Genomic DNA, 20,759 nt, shown 5'->3' on the forward strand with positions numbered 1-20,759 from the left:
CACAAGCAACAATCACAAAGGACAGAGGAAAGATGGCTTCCAACTAAGACAAAAGGAAAGGCTTCTCACTCTCACTCGAATTAAAAATTAAAGGCAGAAATAATAATCAACGAAGTTGACAAGATAAAGAAGACTAATCAGCGCAAAATTTATTGATATGGAAGGGAGGTACTCATATTGATTTTAAGAAAGTTTCTGCTAATTTCCCCTTTGTACTCCTACAACTGAAACGTGCCTACAGCGGGATTTTCCTTCTGGAAACAAAAGTCCTGCTACTAATACTATAGTCGTGTTCTACTGTACCACCTGAGCTAACGAAGCGCCCCTCATCTGACCGACATGTTCAACAAACAAAACCATCACTGATCATCCCTTCAATGCCACAGGTAGCCTATATTGGCCCTTGTGCCGGGGGAAATCCCATGAACCAAAGCTGCTCAGGGGTGACCCCACTCTACATCTCATAACTTTTTTATTTATTAATATTTCAACGTGAATTTCTGCATGTACATTCTACATCGAACCACATTTCTATTGGTATAATCTTTGGAGAATTTCATAGAGAGATAGATGGAGAAAAGTAGGAGTAAGTAACATGATGCCAAAAACAACATAAACAACACACATTGGAGTAATGATAAACTGAGACAAAAAAAGGGAACACATGTTGTGTGAGTGTTTGCAGGTAAAGAAGAAGTGACAGTAAAATATATACATGTAAGCCCATCTGTGTTTACTGCCAGTAAATCATTTTTGTGTGATGGATAAGATCTAGATCTAATCTTCTCTTACTCTTAGAGCTGAAATCTGAATCTGACGCTTTCAAACGGGGGGAGGGGGTGATGGAGGTAAATATTAAGGGAAGGTACCCCAATAATAACTACAAGATTTTATAAACCTCTGTCACAGTCCCGTAAATTCTACGGGCCATAGGCACAGCGCTACACGGTTCAGGCCCGTAAATTCGACGGGCGTGGTAGCGAAGAGGTTAATAATCTACCTGTAATTGCTTGAAGTCCCAGACCCAATCAATGCAATTTACATCATTCTCATTCAGGAGAAATGAATGCTGCTTTGAACCTGTTGGTCAGTGCTAGCCCGGACGGAGTAGGAAACAGTTTCCCAGTTGACAGACAGAGACACTTCAAAAAAGAAATTCCCCTTTATGAACTGAACTCACATCTACAGAAGCCAGAACCCCAACTCCACAGAAAAACCAGAAAGGGACACGAAACATGCATCCATCATCTATTTTATTATAGAATCAATGTTGAATAAGAAAGACAGCAACGATGTGAGCATGACCATAAATATACATACAGCACGCTTGAATTATTTACAATACAAAATATACTGATGACACTTGCAGTTGAAAGGGGAACGTGTCACAATGTGCTTTCCCCAACTGTGTCTTCTTATTCTTTTCAAATGTATAGCCTTTCTTTAAAAAAAAAAAACAACAACAAAAACAATGGCATTTGAAGCCGTTAGAAATTTTTCATGCATTTTTAAAGGAAAAAAATATCTTTCATTCAGCAGCATACGTAACATATATTCATTACCTCTTTATCAAGAAATGGCGTAATAAATGGCTTCAAATGATATGTTTCACATCTGAATCAACATGACACACACATGGATGGAAAAGGAAAAGTCCATTAATTTTTCCCAAAGTAACATGAAAATGACATGCAGCTACGAGTCCACTAGTATAAGGAATCAATCAAAAGGTTCAACTAGGACAAACTAACCGTCATCATTGTTGATAGCACCCACTCTAATTTGAAACCTTCAGCACAACATTACCGCGGAGCTTACAATGTTGCTTAAAACTCTGATTTCCAGAGGCATGTACATTAATAAATACTCTTTCAGACAAGTTGTTCATTAGTGAATTTATTGTCACTGCAATCCTATGTACAGTTTGAGAAATAAGTTAACGATTAAAAGAAATGTTTTTTCTTTTTCCATAACGGGAAACTGACGTCAGAACATTAGACTTTAAACTTTTTGTTGGGGTAGGACAACATCTCTTACTTGTCTGCAACTGTAATTTAACACATTTAAGTAAAAGTGGAATGATATAGTTAGCTTTGGCAATGGTAACATTGCTATAGCATCTATATTATCTTTTCACATGTCATTCAACAAAAGTATATATATATTCTGTCTCAATTATAACAAGAATGGTTTGAATGAATTGAAGTAAGGCAAAAAGTAATAGAATTTACATTATCAAAAGATAAGAACTAAAACATTAAAGTATTGAACCACTATGGGTTTTCTGACTATATGGGACAAGGACCCAATCTCATTTTCATTTCTAAAAATTTTTGATAACATGTTAATTGTTATGGTGCACCACTGCAACTAACAAATTCTAGTTGGAGCTACAAGTGAGGAACAAATCAGAGGTGTCACATCAACTGAACAATGTCTGTTTCTCTGTTGGTGAAGACAATGCTGTAGTTGCATCATGTCTAAATCAACACAATGGGAGTAAATACCTGTGCAGTAGCATTGTTTACAACAAAACCGTGTCTATTTTCCAAACAAGATGGCGTAATGAATAATCTCGTACCAACTGAGAGAACAGCACCCCTACCAGAAGAAAAAGAGGAGGGGGGTGAAGAAGGGAATTGCAAAGTGAGATTGCCAAACCACATCAACAACAAAATTCTGGTGCACATGAAAACTACAAGAACAAAACATCACAAATTGAGTGTACAGTTGTAGTAATTCCTAACCACACTCACAGGAAGTTAACACCGCAAACTGGTTCTATCATTTCAAAGTGTAGTCAATGCAAAAACTATTAAAGATTTGAAGCAGAAGGAAACTTAACCCTTGTCCTGCAGTGGACGGGTTTATGTCGCCCGATGAGTCTATTTCGGCACCTGGCCTACGTTCTGGTCTCAAATCAGTGTAGCTCCTGATTCAGCGTACGCACATCATCTTACGTGAAATTCGGGTCCCAAATCAGATCCCCATTCATGCAGGTCAAGTGTGTGCGCGTCAGTCTGCTTGAGTTTGTGTGCGTTTGTGGCCTTCTTCTAGAACCACCTGCATTGGTTCGTAATCGAGGCATACGTCTCATTCAAAACACGCCAAGTTGGTAGCTCTAGATGTTCGTCCAATGAAATTATAGAAGAAACTGATCCACTTAGACATGAGGAGCTCGAAAGTATAGTCAAGAAACAAGACTTCCATTTTTCTATACAAAATCTTTCAAATGAGCTTGATTTTGTATGAAATGATACTACCTGATAAAAAAATAAGCTTGTTTGATAGTTTTGAATACCATTGTGCAGGTAAAAAGAATAATTTGAGTGCAAAACATTAGGAAATTGACCTGTATTATCCCCTTTCGAACCGCAGGTCATTCATAACAACAAGAGCGTCCAGAAAGGTTATTTGAATTGGTGTAACTACTCGTAATGTCTTATCAGCATGTGTTTGTAACACTTTATAAATAGAAAGCTATGAAAGATAGAGCATTATTTTCATCATCGATTAACACACTCCCACAGTATTCATGGCGAAAACACACTTTTCCCGGAGCGCGCGCTGTAAAACAGTACACACTGAGTGACCCCGGTGGCCTGCCCGGCATGTCCGACGTAATCGGTTGCTGATAAGGTTCGCATCACAGCACAGACGCAGGACAAGAGTTAAGGCCCCTAAAATTTTCCCCTTTCAAATTTTTATAGAACCCCCACTAAAAACATTAACCCTTCATGGGTCTGAAAAACAATTTTCCAAATTTTGTAATTACAAAACATTCTACCAACCAAAAGCATTTTGGGACTACCAAATACATGTACATAATATACATGTAAGAATTGAAAGACAAAACTGGAAGGACATGTAGCTTCCCAAAAAAATTATTAAAAAATCAGAATAATTATGTTACAACAAGAGAGTCAACTGCAAAGCTGAAGCCATTATGGTTATACAGCTGATAACTCAAGAAAATGTACAGAAACTGTACATGTTCACAATATTGGGATTACCATAAAACTTATGAACTAGGAAAAGTGTAGTAGTGTAGTACTGTCGGGAACATTTTATAGTAACCATAAGACTCGTTATAAAAGAGGTATATCTCTTCCTGGCTTTATAATGTCATTTATTACACAGCTGAAACAGATAATTCTAACCTGCCAAAAACACATGACTTACGTTTGTTATCACTTGAATAATGCGAGCAACACTGGCATAAAGCTAACACTAACAGTCCTTAAAACATAATGTTTAACTACGAAACACGCATTGCATTAGATTCATTGTAGCCACACATCAATAACAAGACAAGCCGTCTTTATGTCCTTAGCCAAGTTTACAACAGGTTTTTAGTAATTATCCACACACTGACCTCTGATAGAACAATGTTGACTTTGAAGAATGCATGGTGGTGTGAAGCAGGGACATGGGTGGCAGAGCTGACATAAGGAGACATGCATGAATACCCTTGGCAATCTCAGACTCAGACGGTGTAGCAAGAACTCACTGCTTTTTTGTCCATCCTTGCCCACAAACAGTACAGCATTCCACTGGCATTTTAATATGCTGAGTCAGAATCTTTTTTTGTGTGTTGATGTTCTGATATACCCACCCAAAATTTCCTTCGTATATCAATAAAGTTATTTTTCTTATCTTTATTTTAGACATAACATCCCACTTGCACAAATAGTGACACTAAGCATTAGTTATGATGTTCACAGATCAGAAATTTTTTATCCCCTCCCTCCCACATAGACACTATGAGGAGAGGAGAAAGGACTTTTTTTAAAACTGGGGTATTATTTTCAATCCTTATCACTCTTGATTACCGATGTGTCCAATCCTGATCACATTGCAAACCCCAAATTTAACACTAACATCTGCAACTTTATATGTAAATCAAAGAAATATCCACAAAGTGGGCTTATGTTGAATGTGCTATATCTGCTTGAACATCATACAGTAATACAGTTGTATCTTCCGTCCAGAAACACACAAAATAACAAATCTCTGCACAAGTGTCAACACACCCGATTTCTTTCCCATTACAAATCAACATAAGACTCCAGAAAAAAAAAAAAAAAAAAGAAAACCCTTCTGCTTTCATTTTAACTTTAAGACGTAGATATATTATGCTTGTTTTACTTGTCTCTTGAAATTTAATGTCTTTTATTAAAAGGATAAAGGTATTAATTCTTCATGCTTTATCTCAAATTTATGAATCAGGTTCAAATAGTGAGAACATGAAACAACAAAATCTGTGAAATCCAACACTTCACATCAGAATTAGTTTTCAAATTGAAATTGCTCAAAAGGAACCTCCCCATACAAAAGTGAAAAATGAACAAAGCAAAACCAATGAACTTGTACTGAAAACTTAAAAGCATTAATAATTTTTTGTTGAGATAACAATATACAGTCGAACCTGCCCTGACGGCCACCTCTATAAGACGGCCACCTGTACATACGGCCACTTTCCATTTCCCCTCTTGCGTTTTTTCTATATAATTTAACTGTGTAAAACGGGCACTTGTCCAACGCGGCCGCGGCCACCATATTTTAACACTCAACCCCTATCACACTAAGCAATAACACCTGTCTTAGACGGCCACCCTAGTGACTCCATTAAGTTTTGTCATAAATTGTACACTGGCCCCTGGCGTTGTGGGCGAGCTGTCATAATTCAATCACCTGTCGTTGTTGTTAGGTAGTCCCTCCAACCGATCATGTTGCGTAGGCCCCTCCCACTGTTGACCAATAGCTACCAATTTTCAGCTGCTGGTGAGGTTAGCGCGTGATCCCTCACAACCCATAAGCCCCGCCCAGAGCTTAAACACAAATTGTAAGCGAGATGAGTGGTCACTGTTTACCCAGTCTGTAACAAAGTAACAAAGGGCATCAACATGAACTTGTGACAGAAGCGTCGCTCGTTCTCCGAGTGGTGGTGACCCGTGTGTTTGTTTTAACATGGCACTCCTTGTCTGATACATTTCGTTTTATTGTCACCCTTGTGCTAAATCAGCGACAAAATCAAAATTACAAACGAAATACAACAACAACAAAAACAATGGGGCTACTTTCGATTGGGACCTCAGATGGGAATGGTTTGTTTTCTTCATCTTGATCAGTCCTGCCCAAGACGGCCAACTGTCTTATACGGCCACTTTTCTCCTTGACAATGGGTGGCCGTCTTACACAGGTTTGACTGTATATGGAAACGTGTCCCTCAAAATAAAAAATGTGTGTGCTTGTAAGGAAATTCATTTGAAAACATGTTTACGTGTACACATGTGACTCGCAGCTTACTGGGCCTCCTATAGGTACATCCAATCAAGGTGAAAGAATACAGCTTTATCACATCTCTTTGTATCGGACTAACAGCTCAGTGCACTTCACTAACAAGCCACCAGGATTCTTTACAAGTCAATGGCCAATCTTACAAAAGCATCAGCTAAATACATGTACTGAAGTCAAAACATAAGGTTAATGCTTTGTATCCATATATGCATGACAAATCCAGATAATATTTTCTAGAAAAGAACAGAAAAAGAATCGATATAACAAGACAAACATACTGTTATGCGCAGAAACAAACAGACTTCATTTTGCACAATCAACAGAACCTGCTCTGATAGCAGTCCTATTATTACACATGTCCAAGGTTAACATATAACACTGATATTAATATTACGTAGTTATGCAGCAGACGTTGCTTATGCTTTCTGATGACAACAAGGTAACACTGTCAAAACAGACGGGAGACAGGGGTTACAAATAACAGCGACAGACATCCTTTACCATTGCTGTGATGTACAGGTGTCCTGTTTAACACAAACCTATTTTCTTAATTCACTAAAGCTTCAACAAAGAACACTTTACCAAATAAGCAAAGAAATGATAATGATTAGTTCCAGATATCTTTTGAAATGTTCCCAATCTAAAACTGAGCAAGTGTACTGGCTGAGAAAACATTTTTGCAGATATACACGCAAACTGGTGGTCTGAATAAAGCCAAAAGTTTCTGAGCCGTTGACCAAGGCCTACTCACAGGTTACAAAGGCATGGGTGTGCTTATTGTTTATTCTGAACACGGAGTAGGGAAGAAGAACTGCCATGATTTTTAGCTATAGAGAGTGGGAACAGGCTTTGTGGGAAAGACAAACACATGAAAGTTACTTGAAACAGGCTTTGGGAAAGACAAATACACAAGAAAATTATCGCTGAACCTCTCCCAGCTACACAATAGTTGCAACTATCCAAATACCAACAGGTAAAAAGGACATCTACAAAAAAGTAGTAAGGTGGTCTCAACTCCACATCAAAGTTCTAAACTGACTGAATGCATGTCAGAGTACATACTAGATGCATACTAAATTTTTTTTCTTAATCTAATTTAATGATTCTACATGTGCAGAAAAACTACAGCCTTAACCCAAACCTAGGTAAAAAATTGTATCTAAACAAGTGCAAATAATTTCAAATATCAACAAAAAGGAGAAATTTCAAACTGCCCCTCAAAACAGCTTCAGACATAAACAGACGCAACTGAAAATCCCACCAATCTTCCCAAATACCTTGTTACACTTGTACTGACACTGAGCAATAACTACTGCTATCGCCCACAAGACCTCATACCAGACACAAAAAGTGCAGGAAAGAAAAAAAGCTCTTACTGGAATGCAAAATCGGGCATGTTTTTTAACAGTTAACTTTTGGTGCACCAACCAGAGACTTCCTTGTGAATGTAATCCAAAACTAACAAGTGAAACTAAGAGAAAATATCTCTACTGTTCTGTTGTGACCTCGTATGAATAAGATTAAGCCTGATGAGTAGAAATAAATGGAAACAAAAAACACAAAAAAACCTACAGTTTGACCAACAGGCACGAACATAAAGGATAAAAAGAAATCTTGAGCTAACAGATGCATCCGTTCAAGCAGTTACTCCAAGGATTCCTTCAGAGACTTGCTATTCACAGATCTCCGAAATCATAGCCTATTCACAACTTTCACAGATGTGCTGTTCACAAATATAAAAAAGAAAACATTGGTTATTCACGGTTTGGACATGGGCACACATTTCTCCAAAACCAAATGCTAACCATACCTTTGCAGATGTGGAACTCATAAATCTCCAGTAGCATTGGTTATTTATAATCTATCATTAACAACTTCATACAATGATGAAACATACATAACATTAATTGTAAAAATTAAAAATACCAACGCCAACTACCACAGGTAAAAATGGGTATCAAATGCAAAAACAGTTGAGCCTTGAACATTATGCTAATTGTATGACATGAAACAAGATTTTACCTTAGTGTTTCTCATACAATGATCCGACCGTTATGGTAACAGATGAATACATGCAAAGCATCATCAAATTTATTTGACAAGACTTGTATTCTGAACATTTCAAGAATTTATATTCTTTTTCACAGCTTTCAATATTAATTTTGACAAAACCCTTAGTTTTCAAGTCAGAAAAGGAACACTATTCACATGAATTGACACTGACAGAAAACTAATAAGAAAAGTGGAGGACTTTTTATTCTTCTCAGCCATGGCAAAAATATGGAATTCTGAATACAGGTTGAGAACACCTGCGCCAAGCAATTATTACCTCAGACGTTAGTAAACGAAAAAGATTCAAATATAGGTTCTCTGCTCAGGACTTGATAACAAAGTCTATGCTGATACATTTGACTGGATGATCAAAGCTTTCTTGAAACTGCTAGTACAAATAAACTTCTTACACCTGAAGCCTGCGCAGAATTTAGGAACCAGTCAGCACAACTACCACAGCTACATGTGTCTCGTTAAGACAGGCATTGCTTACTAAACATCTAGACTCTCTCACCATTTTATAACTTTCTGATATCTAAATATTGTGAACTGTTTGAATATGGAAATAACACACACATGCTGTTTTCAAAAGGTAGAAATCAGTACAATATTCTCTGTTATTCATTGCCTGGTTTACACTGTCACACAATACAGAGATGTCACTGATCATTCACTGCAACCCTCAAATGAGTACAACATCCGTGTGTTCATAAAACACATAAATGAAAAATTATTTTTCAAAACTACCACAAATATTTTTTTCCACTAGTGCACTTTCATGATCTTCATACATGTAGAAAACAAACTATCTGATTTCCGTACATATTGGTCGGAGCTGCAAGCTTGATAGACTTTGTCGAATAAGCAACGAACACAAACTCAATACACAACAAACAAAACCACTCCCCTTCTTGGCTGCTGCTTTTGACAGCTTCCTCCTCATCTCTATGACCCACAACTTCTCGACTATATAACAAGAATGCTCGAGGTCCAAGCCAAGACATGTTTCTTCCCACTCCCTCTTTTCCTTTTCTCATCTCTACAGTGATCAGAGGTAAAAGACAAAGACCTTGCATTATCAGTTACACTATTGACCGACATAAAAAGTTTAATGTTTATATCAACACAGTTATTCTATTCAAAAACCCCATTAGAGATGACAATAATTAATAATTGCATGTATTAAGTTATAATTCTTTAACTGAACTTGTTTGAATGAAAGAGGAACCCACCTAAATGTCTACACTATCAAAAATGACATTCTCAAATAATGACATCATAGATCAGTGAAACCTACATGAGCAGAGCAAGAACCATTGCCCCCTTTTCTACCTTTCACCATTTGTAAAAGTTCTCCGTTTTGTGTTACCTTTGAAACTGATCAGCTGCCTGAGTGAAAGAAGAAAAGTTGTTGCAAAGTACTAGTCCTTTGTCAATAAGTTATATCGTATTTCTAACTACTGGTGTCACATTTTTTTGTAAAGTGGGAACAGGTTTAAGTATGTGAATTGGTACTTTAAAGAAAAAGCAAACAATTCTACCCATAGTCTAGACGCTTACTTTATAGGTTTCATTTTAGGCAGGACGTTTTATGACATATATCTACTCCTCGTGAATTGCTTTGACGACCAATTACAGACAATACTGCCCTCAACTTGCATAGGTGCATGGGGACTGGTGAGGGGTAAGCTAGATGAAATGACAATTCCCCAAAATTCTAAATGATGAACATAAGCAAAACATTACATCCACTGTCTGAATACAGAAATAAAGTACATTATCAAAACACTATGTTCCTGTGACTTCATGACACAGAAGATTACAAAAATAATGACCTGACCCCCCCCCCCCCCCCCCCCCCAAAAAAAAAAAAAAAAATAAAACCCCCCCCCCCCCCCCCCACCCCAACTCAACCTCAATCTAACAGACACAGGAAGAGTCTTCTGAAGACTGGTGACATAAGTGACAACACCCCCCCCCCCCCCCAAAAAAAAATTAAAATAAAACTTCCACATTATCATCATTTTGTTTGGAGAGATACGCACAAATAAGAAGAAGCAATATGAATGAAGCACCAACCAGCAGTGCCCGTTATCATGACAGATAAACAGGGGAAAAATTCAGGCTAACCTCAAAGCTTATCTCTTTAACAATACAGGACTCTCCTTCTCATATTTACCAGAGGGGAAAAAAAAGGAATCCAGGGGTTGAGTGTTTCGAGAAATAAAACTACTGATGACAATTTCACAGCAATCATAGTAGACATGAAGTCTGTTTTCCCCAGCTAGATCAGACCAAGGTGATCCCTGGAGTGGCATCAATTTAAATGATCAAAGTTTTGATCACCATGTTCTGGTTATTATTAATCTTTGCAATTATGCCCAGAAAACAGCAATAATGTTTAGCCAGAAATGGCTAGAGGTGAGAAATAAGCCTCAATGATGAATTGCCAATGATATATTCTAAGTAACTTCGTTTTGACAGCTGAGGGAATACATGAATGGTGAATTTCATTAATCGTGTAAATACTAGATGATCATTTCCGCAATCACTTTGTTTTTATAGGATTTTGCCATCCCCACTTGTTACGGGTGACTGCTCAGCAAAATTAAAATAGGGGTCCATTTTACTGACAAACAAACGAACAGAAATGGCGCCACACAATGAGGGAACAGTTTGTGAACCTCCATTACTTACTTTTCCGATCCATTACAAATACAAGAAAATAAAACAGGCACCCTCACATTTGTGAATACAACAAAAAAATGAATGTTGAAATTAGAGGCATAGTCAGCCAGCGCCGCTTAAAAGATACCCAGTACTGAACTTCAAGTTATGCATGCCCATCAAAGACACCTGTACCCTTTGCCTTTTGCATTTTAAAAACCAAAAAAAATAGAAAAGAAAGAAAAGAAAAGAAAAGAAAAGGCAACAAATTACTTGAAAGCCAAAATTAAAAACATGTGATATCAAAAGACAAACTCGCATAAAATCAAACAAACCAATTCGGTGGGGCAGACAAGAGTCTTACTATATGGCCAGCCATACTTTCCAAAGAGACAGAATATCAGTGGCACTGAAAAAAACAACAACCCAAACAAAGAGCAGAAAAAAACCCCAAAAAAACTATGGAGCCTACCGATCAAGTGACGGAAAGATGGACTAACTTAAAAGAATTACAACCAAGTTGATGAATTACAGCATGGTATAAAAAAGAATTGGCCAAGACCCCAGTGACAGGCATCATACTTTCACAGGACGAACATTTCAAACAGAAAAAAGGGACCAACAACAGTAGCCGTCAGAGTGTCTGTGTTTTATTATGTCTACAAGCAGAAAGAAGATAGTGCAAGAGCCCTGCAACTATTTCTGTACCAATTACCAAAAAACATGTAACCTATGACAGCATTCTTTCAAAAAGAGAGAAGAAACAGGATATTCTGATGGAAATAGAAGAGGGAGTGTAAACCGCATTTTTTTTAAAGGGGAAAAAGAAAGGAAAACAAAAAACTCATACCCCAAACAGGTCCAATTTTTAAACAAGTAACGATACAAGCGCAACAAAAGACTAATTAAGATTGTTGTTTGTAAATTGGAATGGTCATCAATTATATTCACCTAACGCACAATTATGCTGATTCTTGGGTGGGGGGGGGGGGGGGGAGAAGAAAGAGAGAGAGAGAAAGAAGGAGAGAGAAAGAGAGAGAAGGAGAGAGGGAGAGAGAGAAAGAGAGAGAGAGAGAGAGTGAGAGAGAGAGAGAAAAGGCGACCTCGAGTCCATGTTCGACATGAGGGATGAGTTAAAATTTTCTCACAAAATCAAGAGAACACCAGAACAGTGGCAGAATCATGTGCTTGAAGCAGCTTGTTTTTGTCCATTACTACTACTCATGATAAGTCTTTCCTGAATGATAGGTAAAACTCCATGGATTTGGAGTTTAAGACGTAAAAAAAGAGTGACAGCAGCGCATGACTGTTCTGTTATACATTAGAAAACATATATTATGTTGCACATTACTAATACAGTGGGCTAAATTGTATTTTGTCTCACCAACAAGCCAGCAATTATGATTTCTCCTAAAATACGAGATATTCGGGAAAACAAGTCCGAACAAAATGAAAAACTTTTAAAAAATAACACAATTTTTCAATATAACCCAGAAACGTTCACACACAGGACAGAGAAAAAAATGATAAACCTACTCAGAAAAAGAGTATCGGGATACTGAAAAAATTGAACTCTATATGTAGCAGAAAGGTTGCTTTTCGCAAAAGTATGAAAGCTGATGAATTTGATAGCACAGAAAAATAATTACGCTCAAATTGATTCTCCAGCCAGAAACCTACAACCACTTGATAAATAGTGAGAAATGAAACATAGCACCTGCTTTCCAAATATTTCGGTCACTGTCATCAATTTTTCCATCAATAGAAAAAAACAAGTCAAGTTAGGAGTAAAACGGCGATACAGACATACTTGCCGGGGGGGGGGGGGACCAAACTAAGTTGAAAACAGACATTCTCATATCAGAATTACATAGTTACGTTCAAGCAAGAAAGTTTTAGACCATGACCCTTCATACTACAGTTAGAACTAACGTTTGTGCAAAATCTATTCATAAACTTTTTTAATTTGCGGAGTAACAGCAACCAGAAAGACAACTGCTCTAATGTTTAAAAAAAAACAACAATACACGAAAGTCATCAAAACTGATAATATAATTTTTTGAAACGACAAAAGACTTTGAATGTAGACACATATATTTCAAATAAAATCTGTCCAAAAGAAAGTATATAAGAAAAATTGTGCTTGCAGTACACAAACAAACAAAAAATCATACATGTATAGCATACAGACACCCCCCCCCCCCTTCCCATCCCACAAAACTAGCAATTTGCAGCAGGGCTGGAAAATGTAAGTTGTAAAGCCAAGGATATAGGAGTGCTTGAATAGCCACACACAAATTACAGACAGTGTTCACTTCTTCATTAATATGCAGATCTTGACTCCCATTCTCCGATCGTTCGTATCCACACAGCATCTCACTCGCACATGGTGAGAGTCCAGTGAAATTTTTTTTTTTTAATGAATATACAGCTGTCTTCATTCTGGCACCTGTCCTCGTGACAGACAAGAGCACACATACAGGACTGCATATACATTTATATGCATGAATTTTTCCAATCTGTACATATGTACACACCAGCCAGGATAATCCGCAATTTTTGCCGGTGAGTGTTTGTTTTATCACGAAAAGCACAGACACAGAGAACGGGACCTGGGGGGTGTATTTCTGTTCACTAGCTTTCCTCCTCCAGCTAGTGCTGCGGCTAATCAGAAGGATGCTCTGGGCAGGATCGGTTCACTTCAAACCATTTGTCAATGCATCTGGGGAAAAAAGATAAGAAACAAGTGAACATAGCAGTTGCTTTTAGATGGATAACATGTCTATTAAATTGCTATGAATCAGAATATACAAGGAAATATCTACTTCCATTACAGTAAGGTAAAATGGAAACTTGTTCTGCTCACTTATAAAACTTAGATTTCGCACATATGGACATATTGTGTTTTATATTCTTAACATATAAAAGCATCTAATATCAGTCATTATCACAAATTTATTATAAATATTTCTAAAATTAAAGAGCATATCACAACAGGTAATAGCCCACATGTCTTCTTTTTTTTTCAACAGACAACATTAATTTTTTTAACACAAGAATTTGAAGATCAAATAGTCTTCAGATAAAATAGAGTGTGAAGTCCACTTAAAGCGAACATAGCTAATCTGGAAAAAAAAAAAAGGCAAACTGAAAGAAAATATAAACCCGTAGTTTTTTTCTTCCTCTTTACAAGAATACTATCAATTAGTCAAAACACTCCAAATTCTAAACAGAAAAGAATTTAAAGAGTTATTTCTTTTAATCTCCATTAGTCATTAGCAACCCTCAGGTAAAGCAAATCACAAAATCTTACGGGCTTCCAGAAAGAAAACAGACGCGAAAACGTAAGTGTCAATTGCAAGCCAGAGAGAGGATTCGCCAGTGTACTATTTGCCTACGTTCACAATACACATCAACAGGCCAGGCCTACAAATTGTGTCTAGTGACATTTAGAATAGCGAATGTGTATCTGTCGTATGACCGTCAGTTGTTCATGGCTTATTGTCTCTGTGAAGTTAGTTCACATGGACCCAAGACAGGAGCATGTGATGGCACATGGTGTGTTTCATGACATTACCGGTATTGGTCTTTCTGGTACACTTCTCTATCTACTACAAATTTGCTTGTTCTATGTGACTGTTCGGTAGATTAAAGGTTGACAATGTCAAAGACAAGCACAATATGTACAGCATGAAGCTCAAATTGTATTTATTGAAAGATGTAGAAGAGAAGAAAAAAAAACTTTCAAAAAGTGAAATTTGCTACAAATATGGCATTCCCCAACTCTGCGCTTTGAACAATCATTGCCATTTAAGCAACCTCTTAAAAATGGTTCATACTCACCCTTTATGATATATACAAAGGCAGGGTAGTCTAGCAATTGTATCACCTTGAATGAGCTCTTCAAAACAGATAACACATTCTCCTTTATCTTCCGAGAGGACATCCTCTGTAAAACAAAGATTACAATAAAAATGAAATGAAAGTAGAGAATAGCGTATATTCAATTTCGAGACTTTTAAAAACAGAAATGAAAGAACACCCAGATACTCAACTCAAAGAATCCAAAGAAACTAGCACCTGGGTATGTCAGACCTCATATTTTAAAGCTTGCTCTGGTTTCGAATCATTCTCTCAATGATAAAGATCTTACACTCTCCATAAAGCAAAATATGCTGATCAAAGAATATCATGGGTATGTCATGATCTATTTTTAGCATACACACAATGTAACAACTTTCAAAAGATGCAAGATTTCTTTTCCCCGAGAGAGCCTGTCATAACCCTGAATCCTGGTTCTGAACCTTGCTCGGAATGGTAAGGGGGCATGTGTGTTTGCAAGTGTGTCTGTTAGTGCATAATAAACCTGAGCCTTTTAAGCAAGTACTTAACCAAAGATAAAAATCTTCTTGAAAGAACCATGCTCATTTAAATCATTCAGAGCTAGAGATGGGAGTTCTCATAAGACAGATCCATTCCCACAAGCAAGTAAGGAGTATTCCCACATTCTGCCTCTTTGTCTTAAAAAAAACAACTCTCATTTCAGTCCAACCAATTACCTAGATCTAGACTTTTTGCATTATGGTAACAATCTAAGTGACTAGCATTTGAGTCCGCTATCTTTGTTTTTTGAGTTGTTATCCTGTCGCTCATAGATCATTTGTAGTTTGAGACTGCCAGGACATTTAAATGGTGAAGTCTGAATGGAAACCAATTAATTCTGGCTTTAGAAAATATTTTGCTAGCTAAACTAATATTTTGCTAGCTAAACTAATATGATTACTGATGGCAAACAGAAAAGTGAGAAAACCAGATTTGCAAATTACACATTTGCCAGCTGGTGACTAGAGGGCGTTCACCTTTTAATTTCACACTGCTGATGCTAGTGACATTCATGTTGACCTGATCAATGTTAAACATGGTTTATTCAGCACTGTTAGACAATTTATTTAGCGACAGCACCAAAACAAAAAAACAAAGCAACCCAGAATTTACCCCCCCCCCCAAAAAAACAACAAGCAACTAATAAATAACAAATGAAATACATGTGCCAACTGGATAAGAAAAAAAAAATCCTGAGCTTTTCAGACCCACGGAAATGTGCAGTGGGGGAGTCCAAATTTATGGATCATAATGTCTGATAAAGTTCATAAAGTCTTGTTCAGTAGTCTTGCTTCTGGATTTATCATGTATGCAAACTCAGAAGAACTTCTTTACAAAACAATTTAATAAACAAAAACTTTAATATTTGATCATTTTTTGCTCAACTCAAATAGAATTGAGAAAAATTCAAAGCTTCACTTCATCAACCCGCTCTGGTTTCAGGACAAAAACTCTAAAACCACAAGCATCACATCAAATGAATATCTCCTCGTGCTAAAAAAGTTTTGGAGAAGTTGGAGAAGGTGGAAATGATATGCTGTTGAGAAGGCCTGTATCCATCAGGGTGGTATCATACCCCAGAAATCAAGAGTAGCCCCTGCATGGTTACAAGAAGAAAGGTTTGAGAACGCCTAGATACATGTAGAAGCTAAAAACGCACAAATGATGGAGCTATTCCACTTTAAATGGGTCCTCCTCTTTTCTTTTTTTTTTTTTTTAAATTTAAAGACACCTGGTACATAAACAAAACTTCCCTGAATGAGAGAGGAGTTCATCGCTGTCCTGCTCAGTACTGAAAGTAAAAGTAAGAGTAGACCTCCCTTTCAGTGAGTCTCCCCATAACCTAAACTGTCTGGACAAAAGACGACTTTAGCAAAAATTGAATGGGAAGTCCAACCACTGACATAAACGATCCAAATCTGGATAAAATATAATGAGGTGACTGATCCAATTCTGACAAAAAAAGAATGAGAAGTCCAACTATTGTAACTGATCGTATTCTGGTTAAAATATACTGAGAAGTCCAACCATTGTAACTGATCCGAGGCTTGGTGAGGCACATGACCAAGTGGCACTCTATGTCATCTGACGCTATCTGTTTGGAGCACACAGGACATTTGATGCCTGAAAAAGAATGATTAAAAGACCAGATCAGAGGAGAAAAATGGTGCTTACAGTACTCAAAATATGACAAAGGGAATAGTATATTTTCAGGTCAACATTACATGATATTCAGGCCTCTGCAATGCAGGGCTAGAATGATGCATACTATTTTAATGAGAAAACAAGAAATAAAAAACACCCAAGAAGATGATCAGCATTCTTAGCCTCTACTTAATAAATTATTGTTCACAGATAGGGCAATATGTTATTGCCATTATGAAAAGCAGTACACATTCACAGTCTCGCTATGTAACACACATTGCTTGCTTCCGTCTTGTCCCCGTGGTAAAAAAATCCAAAATGCAGTGGTACTTTTTTCAATTGTCACATTTCCCCTTAATTAGCATATTTCCTATCTTCTTGTATCTCTCAACACATTTTTACGGTTCATAAGGATGTATTAGTGAGGTGTGTTTGCTCCCACTCACCACAATATCATAAAATACCCCCCCCCTCCACCTCTCCACTGCAGTTCTTCATTAAAGTGAAACATGGTTTTAATAAATAGGCAAATAATCAAGATCCAATTATCACCCACAGAGGTATATCCCCATCTCTTTCTTCTTGATAATTTGCTCACGTTGTATCCAAGAAAAGACATTCATATATTACAAACTAATTCTTTGTACTAAGCCACAGACACCATAGCAAGCACAAGGGAAACCAAGACTGTCATCATCCGAAAGGATAGCTTTCTTCACCCAGTTAAATCAATATAAGCCTGTAGTGAGCTCAAGCAGCCTTGAGAGCAATTTGATATGTTAGCAATCCACAGTGTATTGATTAATGATACTGGCTCACTTGGTAGATCACAATGCATTCACAAAACATTATTTTATAGCCACCATTCACTAATTACAGATAAATTTCTTCTAAGTGGAAATCTTGATACACCTATCAAGGGGAAATAGTTTAGACTTAATCAACTGTGACAAATTGGTATCATTGCTGTTGCAAGAAATATTAGCAACGCCAATCTTTTTTACTCACCATGTAAACCAAGATCCCTGCATAAAATGATTATAATCACTTTTTCTTACACCAGTGAGCCTATGCTGGACTGAATATATTGCTGAAGCATGCCCAATGTAAAGGAATTAATTACTCAATCCTTTCAAAATAATAAATTTCACTCTTTAAATATTCATGATTGGCACAGAGAAATGGGGTTCCTAAAACAGCTGACAAATGCTTGCCTTCTGAGAATGAGAAATTTTGGGCCTTGCTGCTGACCAGGGACATTAAAGACTAGGGCATCAATACACACTGCACGAGTTTCTTCAGAGAAGTTACACGCAATCTGAAAACTATATCTATCTCTTATTTTGATCAAAGAAGGAAGAGTGGGCTTTATAAACCCTGTCTGTATTAACCTTGTTAAAACCCTGACCCAAGACAGAGGTTAGTGAGGTGAAAGACAAAATTAATTTGGACTGCAAAAACAGACTTGTAAGCAGAATATATGTAATATATATATACTCTTTTAAGTATACACATTTTGAAGCTCAATAAAACAAAATCTATGTCACTGCTTCTCTCTAATCTCTCCTCTCTGTGTATCGCTCGCCTTCTCTTTTTCTTTGTTTGTCTCTTTCTTTCTCTCTCCCCACCTATTTCCCACTCTATCTTTCTCTCGTTCCCTCCTGCCAACCGGGGCATGTCATATATACATTTTGCTAGCACCTCTCTCTCTCTCTCTCTCTCACACACACACACACACAAACACACGTCACACTACCGGGTCTGGGCACTGAAACTTTCCGAAATCACAAAAGAGTTCCCCTACCGGGTCTGTATACTTCGTGACTTTGTTCCCGGTTACCGGGTCTGTATACACTTCGTTAAAGGTTAGCTAGCCTTCCTTTTTAAGTACTAAATCTAGTAGAGAAAGTGAAAGTCAGTGTCCAAAAATTTACTAAAATGTCAAGTCAAGAGGGGTCCTAGGTTAGAATTCATCAGAAGCTTACTACTCACTTACTCTAGTGAATTACAACCTGCGACAATGAAGTAGGGCAGAAGATCTAGGCCTAGATCTATCCTCAATACTGTTTACATTATTAAACCCAATGAATTTGAATAGGACCATGCCATGTGGGATTTCTTTCAAAATGTGGGAAAACATTTTTAGATTTTAATAGGCCAAGATCTTGAATCATGATTGAAACATCGATGTTGAAATGTTAGGACTTTCATCTTTGTTGAGCAGTATCCTCAATCGATTCCATCCTCAATACTCTGTTTAAACATAATATTAGCTCACTGAACAGGACCATGTGGGTTTCTTTCAAAATGGGGCACAACATTTTTAGTAGGCCTGGGCCTTGATTTGATCTTGATTAAAATCTAGACTTACTTCCTTGTTCCTGTCTATGTAACATAAATTCATTTCTAGATCTCTAGACTCAGGAATACAAGTTTAAAGATTGCAGCAAAAAGATTTTTTTAAGGCCGGCACTATTTCTCCGAACGTTCGGGAAAATAAAGCTGGGCACTATTTCTCCGAACGTTCGGGAAAATAAAGCTGGGCACTATTTCTCCGAACGTTCGGGAAAATAAAGCTGGGCACTATTTCTCCGAACACTGTGAAATCTCATCCTTTCCCGCAAATTTCGGATATTATATAGATCTAGATCTAGATCTAGATCTAGATATCTAGATCTATAATTATAGTATTAAAAATCAACGATTTAGATCTAGGCCCTAAAAGATGAGTCCTGCACTGTCGATCTTCTGTGGAGAGATGGTACTTCAAACCATCATAGGATTCGTTTTACAACTTTAGTACAAGAACATTGATTTACAAATCTTTCGGCGCTTTTTCGGTATTTCCCACCCCCCTTATTTGAGCCTGACCTACATCTAGATCTAGATCTATACGTTTGATTCGCGGTGAGCTAAGATATCAAACCTAACAACAGCAAAACATTAAATTGTGATAAAATTCAGGGGGGCATGCCCCCCTGAAACCCCCCTACTCTTGGGGCCAAAACCCGTGAATAACAATTGCGGGGTGGGAACTAGATCTAGATCTAGATCTAGATCTACCGAAAAAGCACCAATCTTTCAAGGTTTAGAATAGATTAAGAACTAATGATGAAATATGAGTGTACTGCATGTTTCTGTGAAATAGACCTAGATCTACACCATAAAAAATTTAAGTTAAAAATTCTAAAATGTCATCATACCTTGCAAAGCAAAGAGATGCACTGGCAAAGAATGGGTGAAGGGTCTCCCTCCAAACAAGAGTCCAGGATCATCTCCAGGTGAACTTGAATCTGAATCTGGAGAACTGCTTCTGTGAGTTCCACCTGAAGCTCCCGGAATGCTCAGTGACCCAGAGTTTCCAGAGCTCTGAAAGTTTCCAAGGCTTCTAGCTCTGGCCCTCGATGACTGAGCCCCATTACGAGCCACAACATCTGTTCCTGCTCCTCCGTTCGAGCCTGGGGTACTCGCGGAATACGTCCTCATGCGCGGTTGATTGTTTGTACTAAGCTTCAAACCCATGGTGAAGGTGAATATGGTCCTTTCCTGTCGAAATGAACAAAACTCGTGAAAGCTATTAATCACAGAAATAAACTAAATCCAAAAGTACGTTACGACTAAGCCACAGTGTTGTGCCATCTTCGCCGCCATTTTGCTTTCCTTGTTTGCGTCAGGAACCAACACAAAAATGACGTAAAAGATCATGTGAGAAG

At 37.5% G+C, this 20,759-nt stretch overlaps 1 protein-coding gene across 1 annotated transcript; it reads right to left on the minus strand.

Moving 5' to 3' along the window:
- Positions 1 to 13,425: 13,425 nt before the first annotated feature.
- Positions 13,426 to 20,705, minus strand: LOC101848631 (E3 ubiquitin-protein ligase ZNRF2). The gene is made up of 4 exons (XM_005090493.3): positions 20,250 to 20,705; positions 16,930 to 17,025; positions 14,863 to 14,968; positions 13,426 to 13,741 (listed from the first exon to the last, which is right to left on the minus strand). The coding sequence occupies exons 1-4, from the start codon at positions 20,566 to 20,568 to the stop codon at positions 13,684 to 13,686; spliced, it is 579 nt and encodes a 192-aa protein (XP_005090550.1). The 5' UTR covers positions 20,569 to 20,705; the 3' UTR covers positions 13,426 to 13,683.
- Positions 20,706 to 20,759: the final 54 nt, after the last annotated feature.

This window comes from Aplysia californica, unplaced genomic scaffold (genome assembly GCF_000002075.1).
Source record: "Aplysia californica isolate F4 #8 unplaced genomic scaffold, AplCal3.0 scaffold00018, whole genome shotgun sequence".
Taxonomy (NCBI): Eukaryota; Metazoa; Mollusca; class Gastropoda; order Aplysiida; family Aplysiidae; genus Aplysia; species Aplysia californica.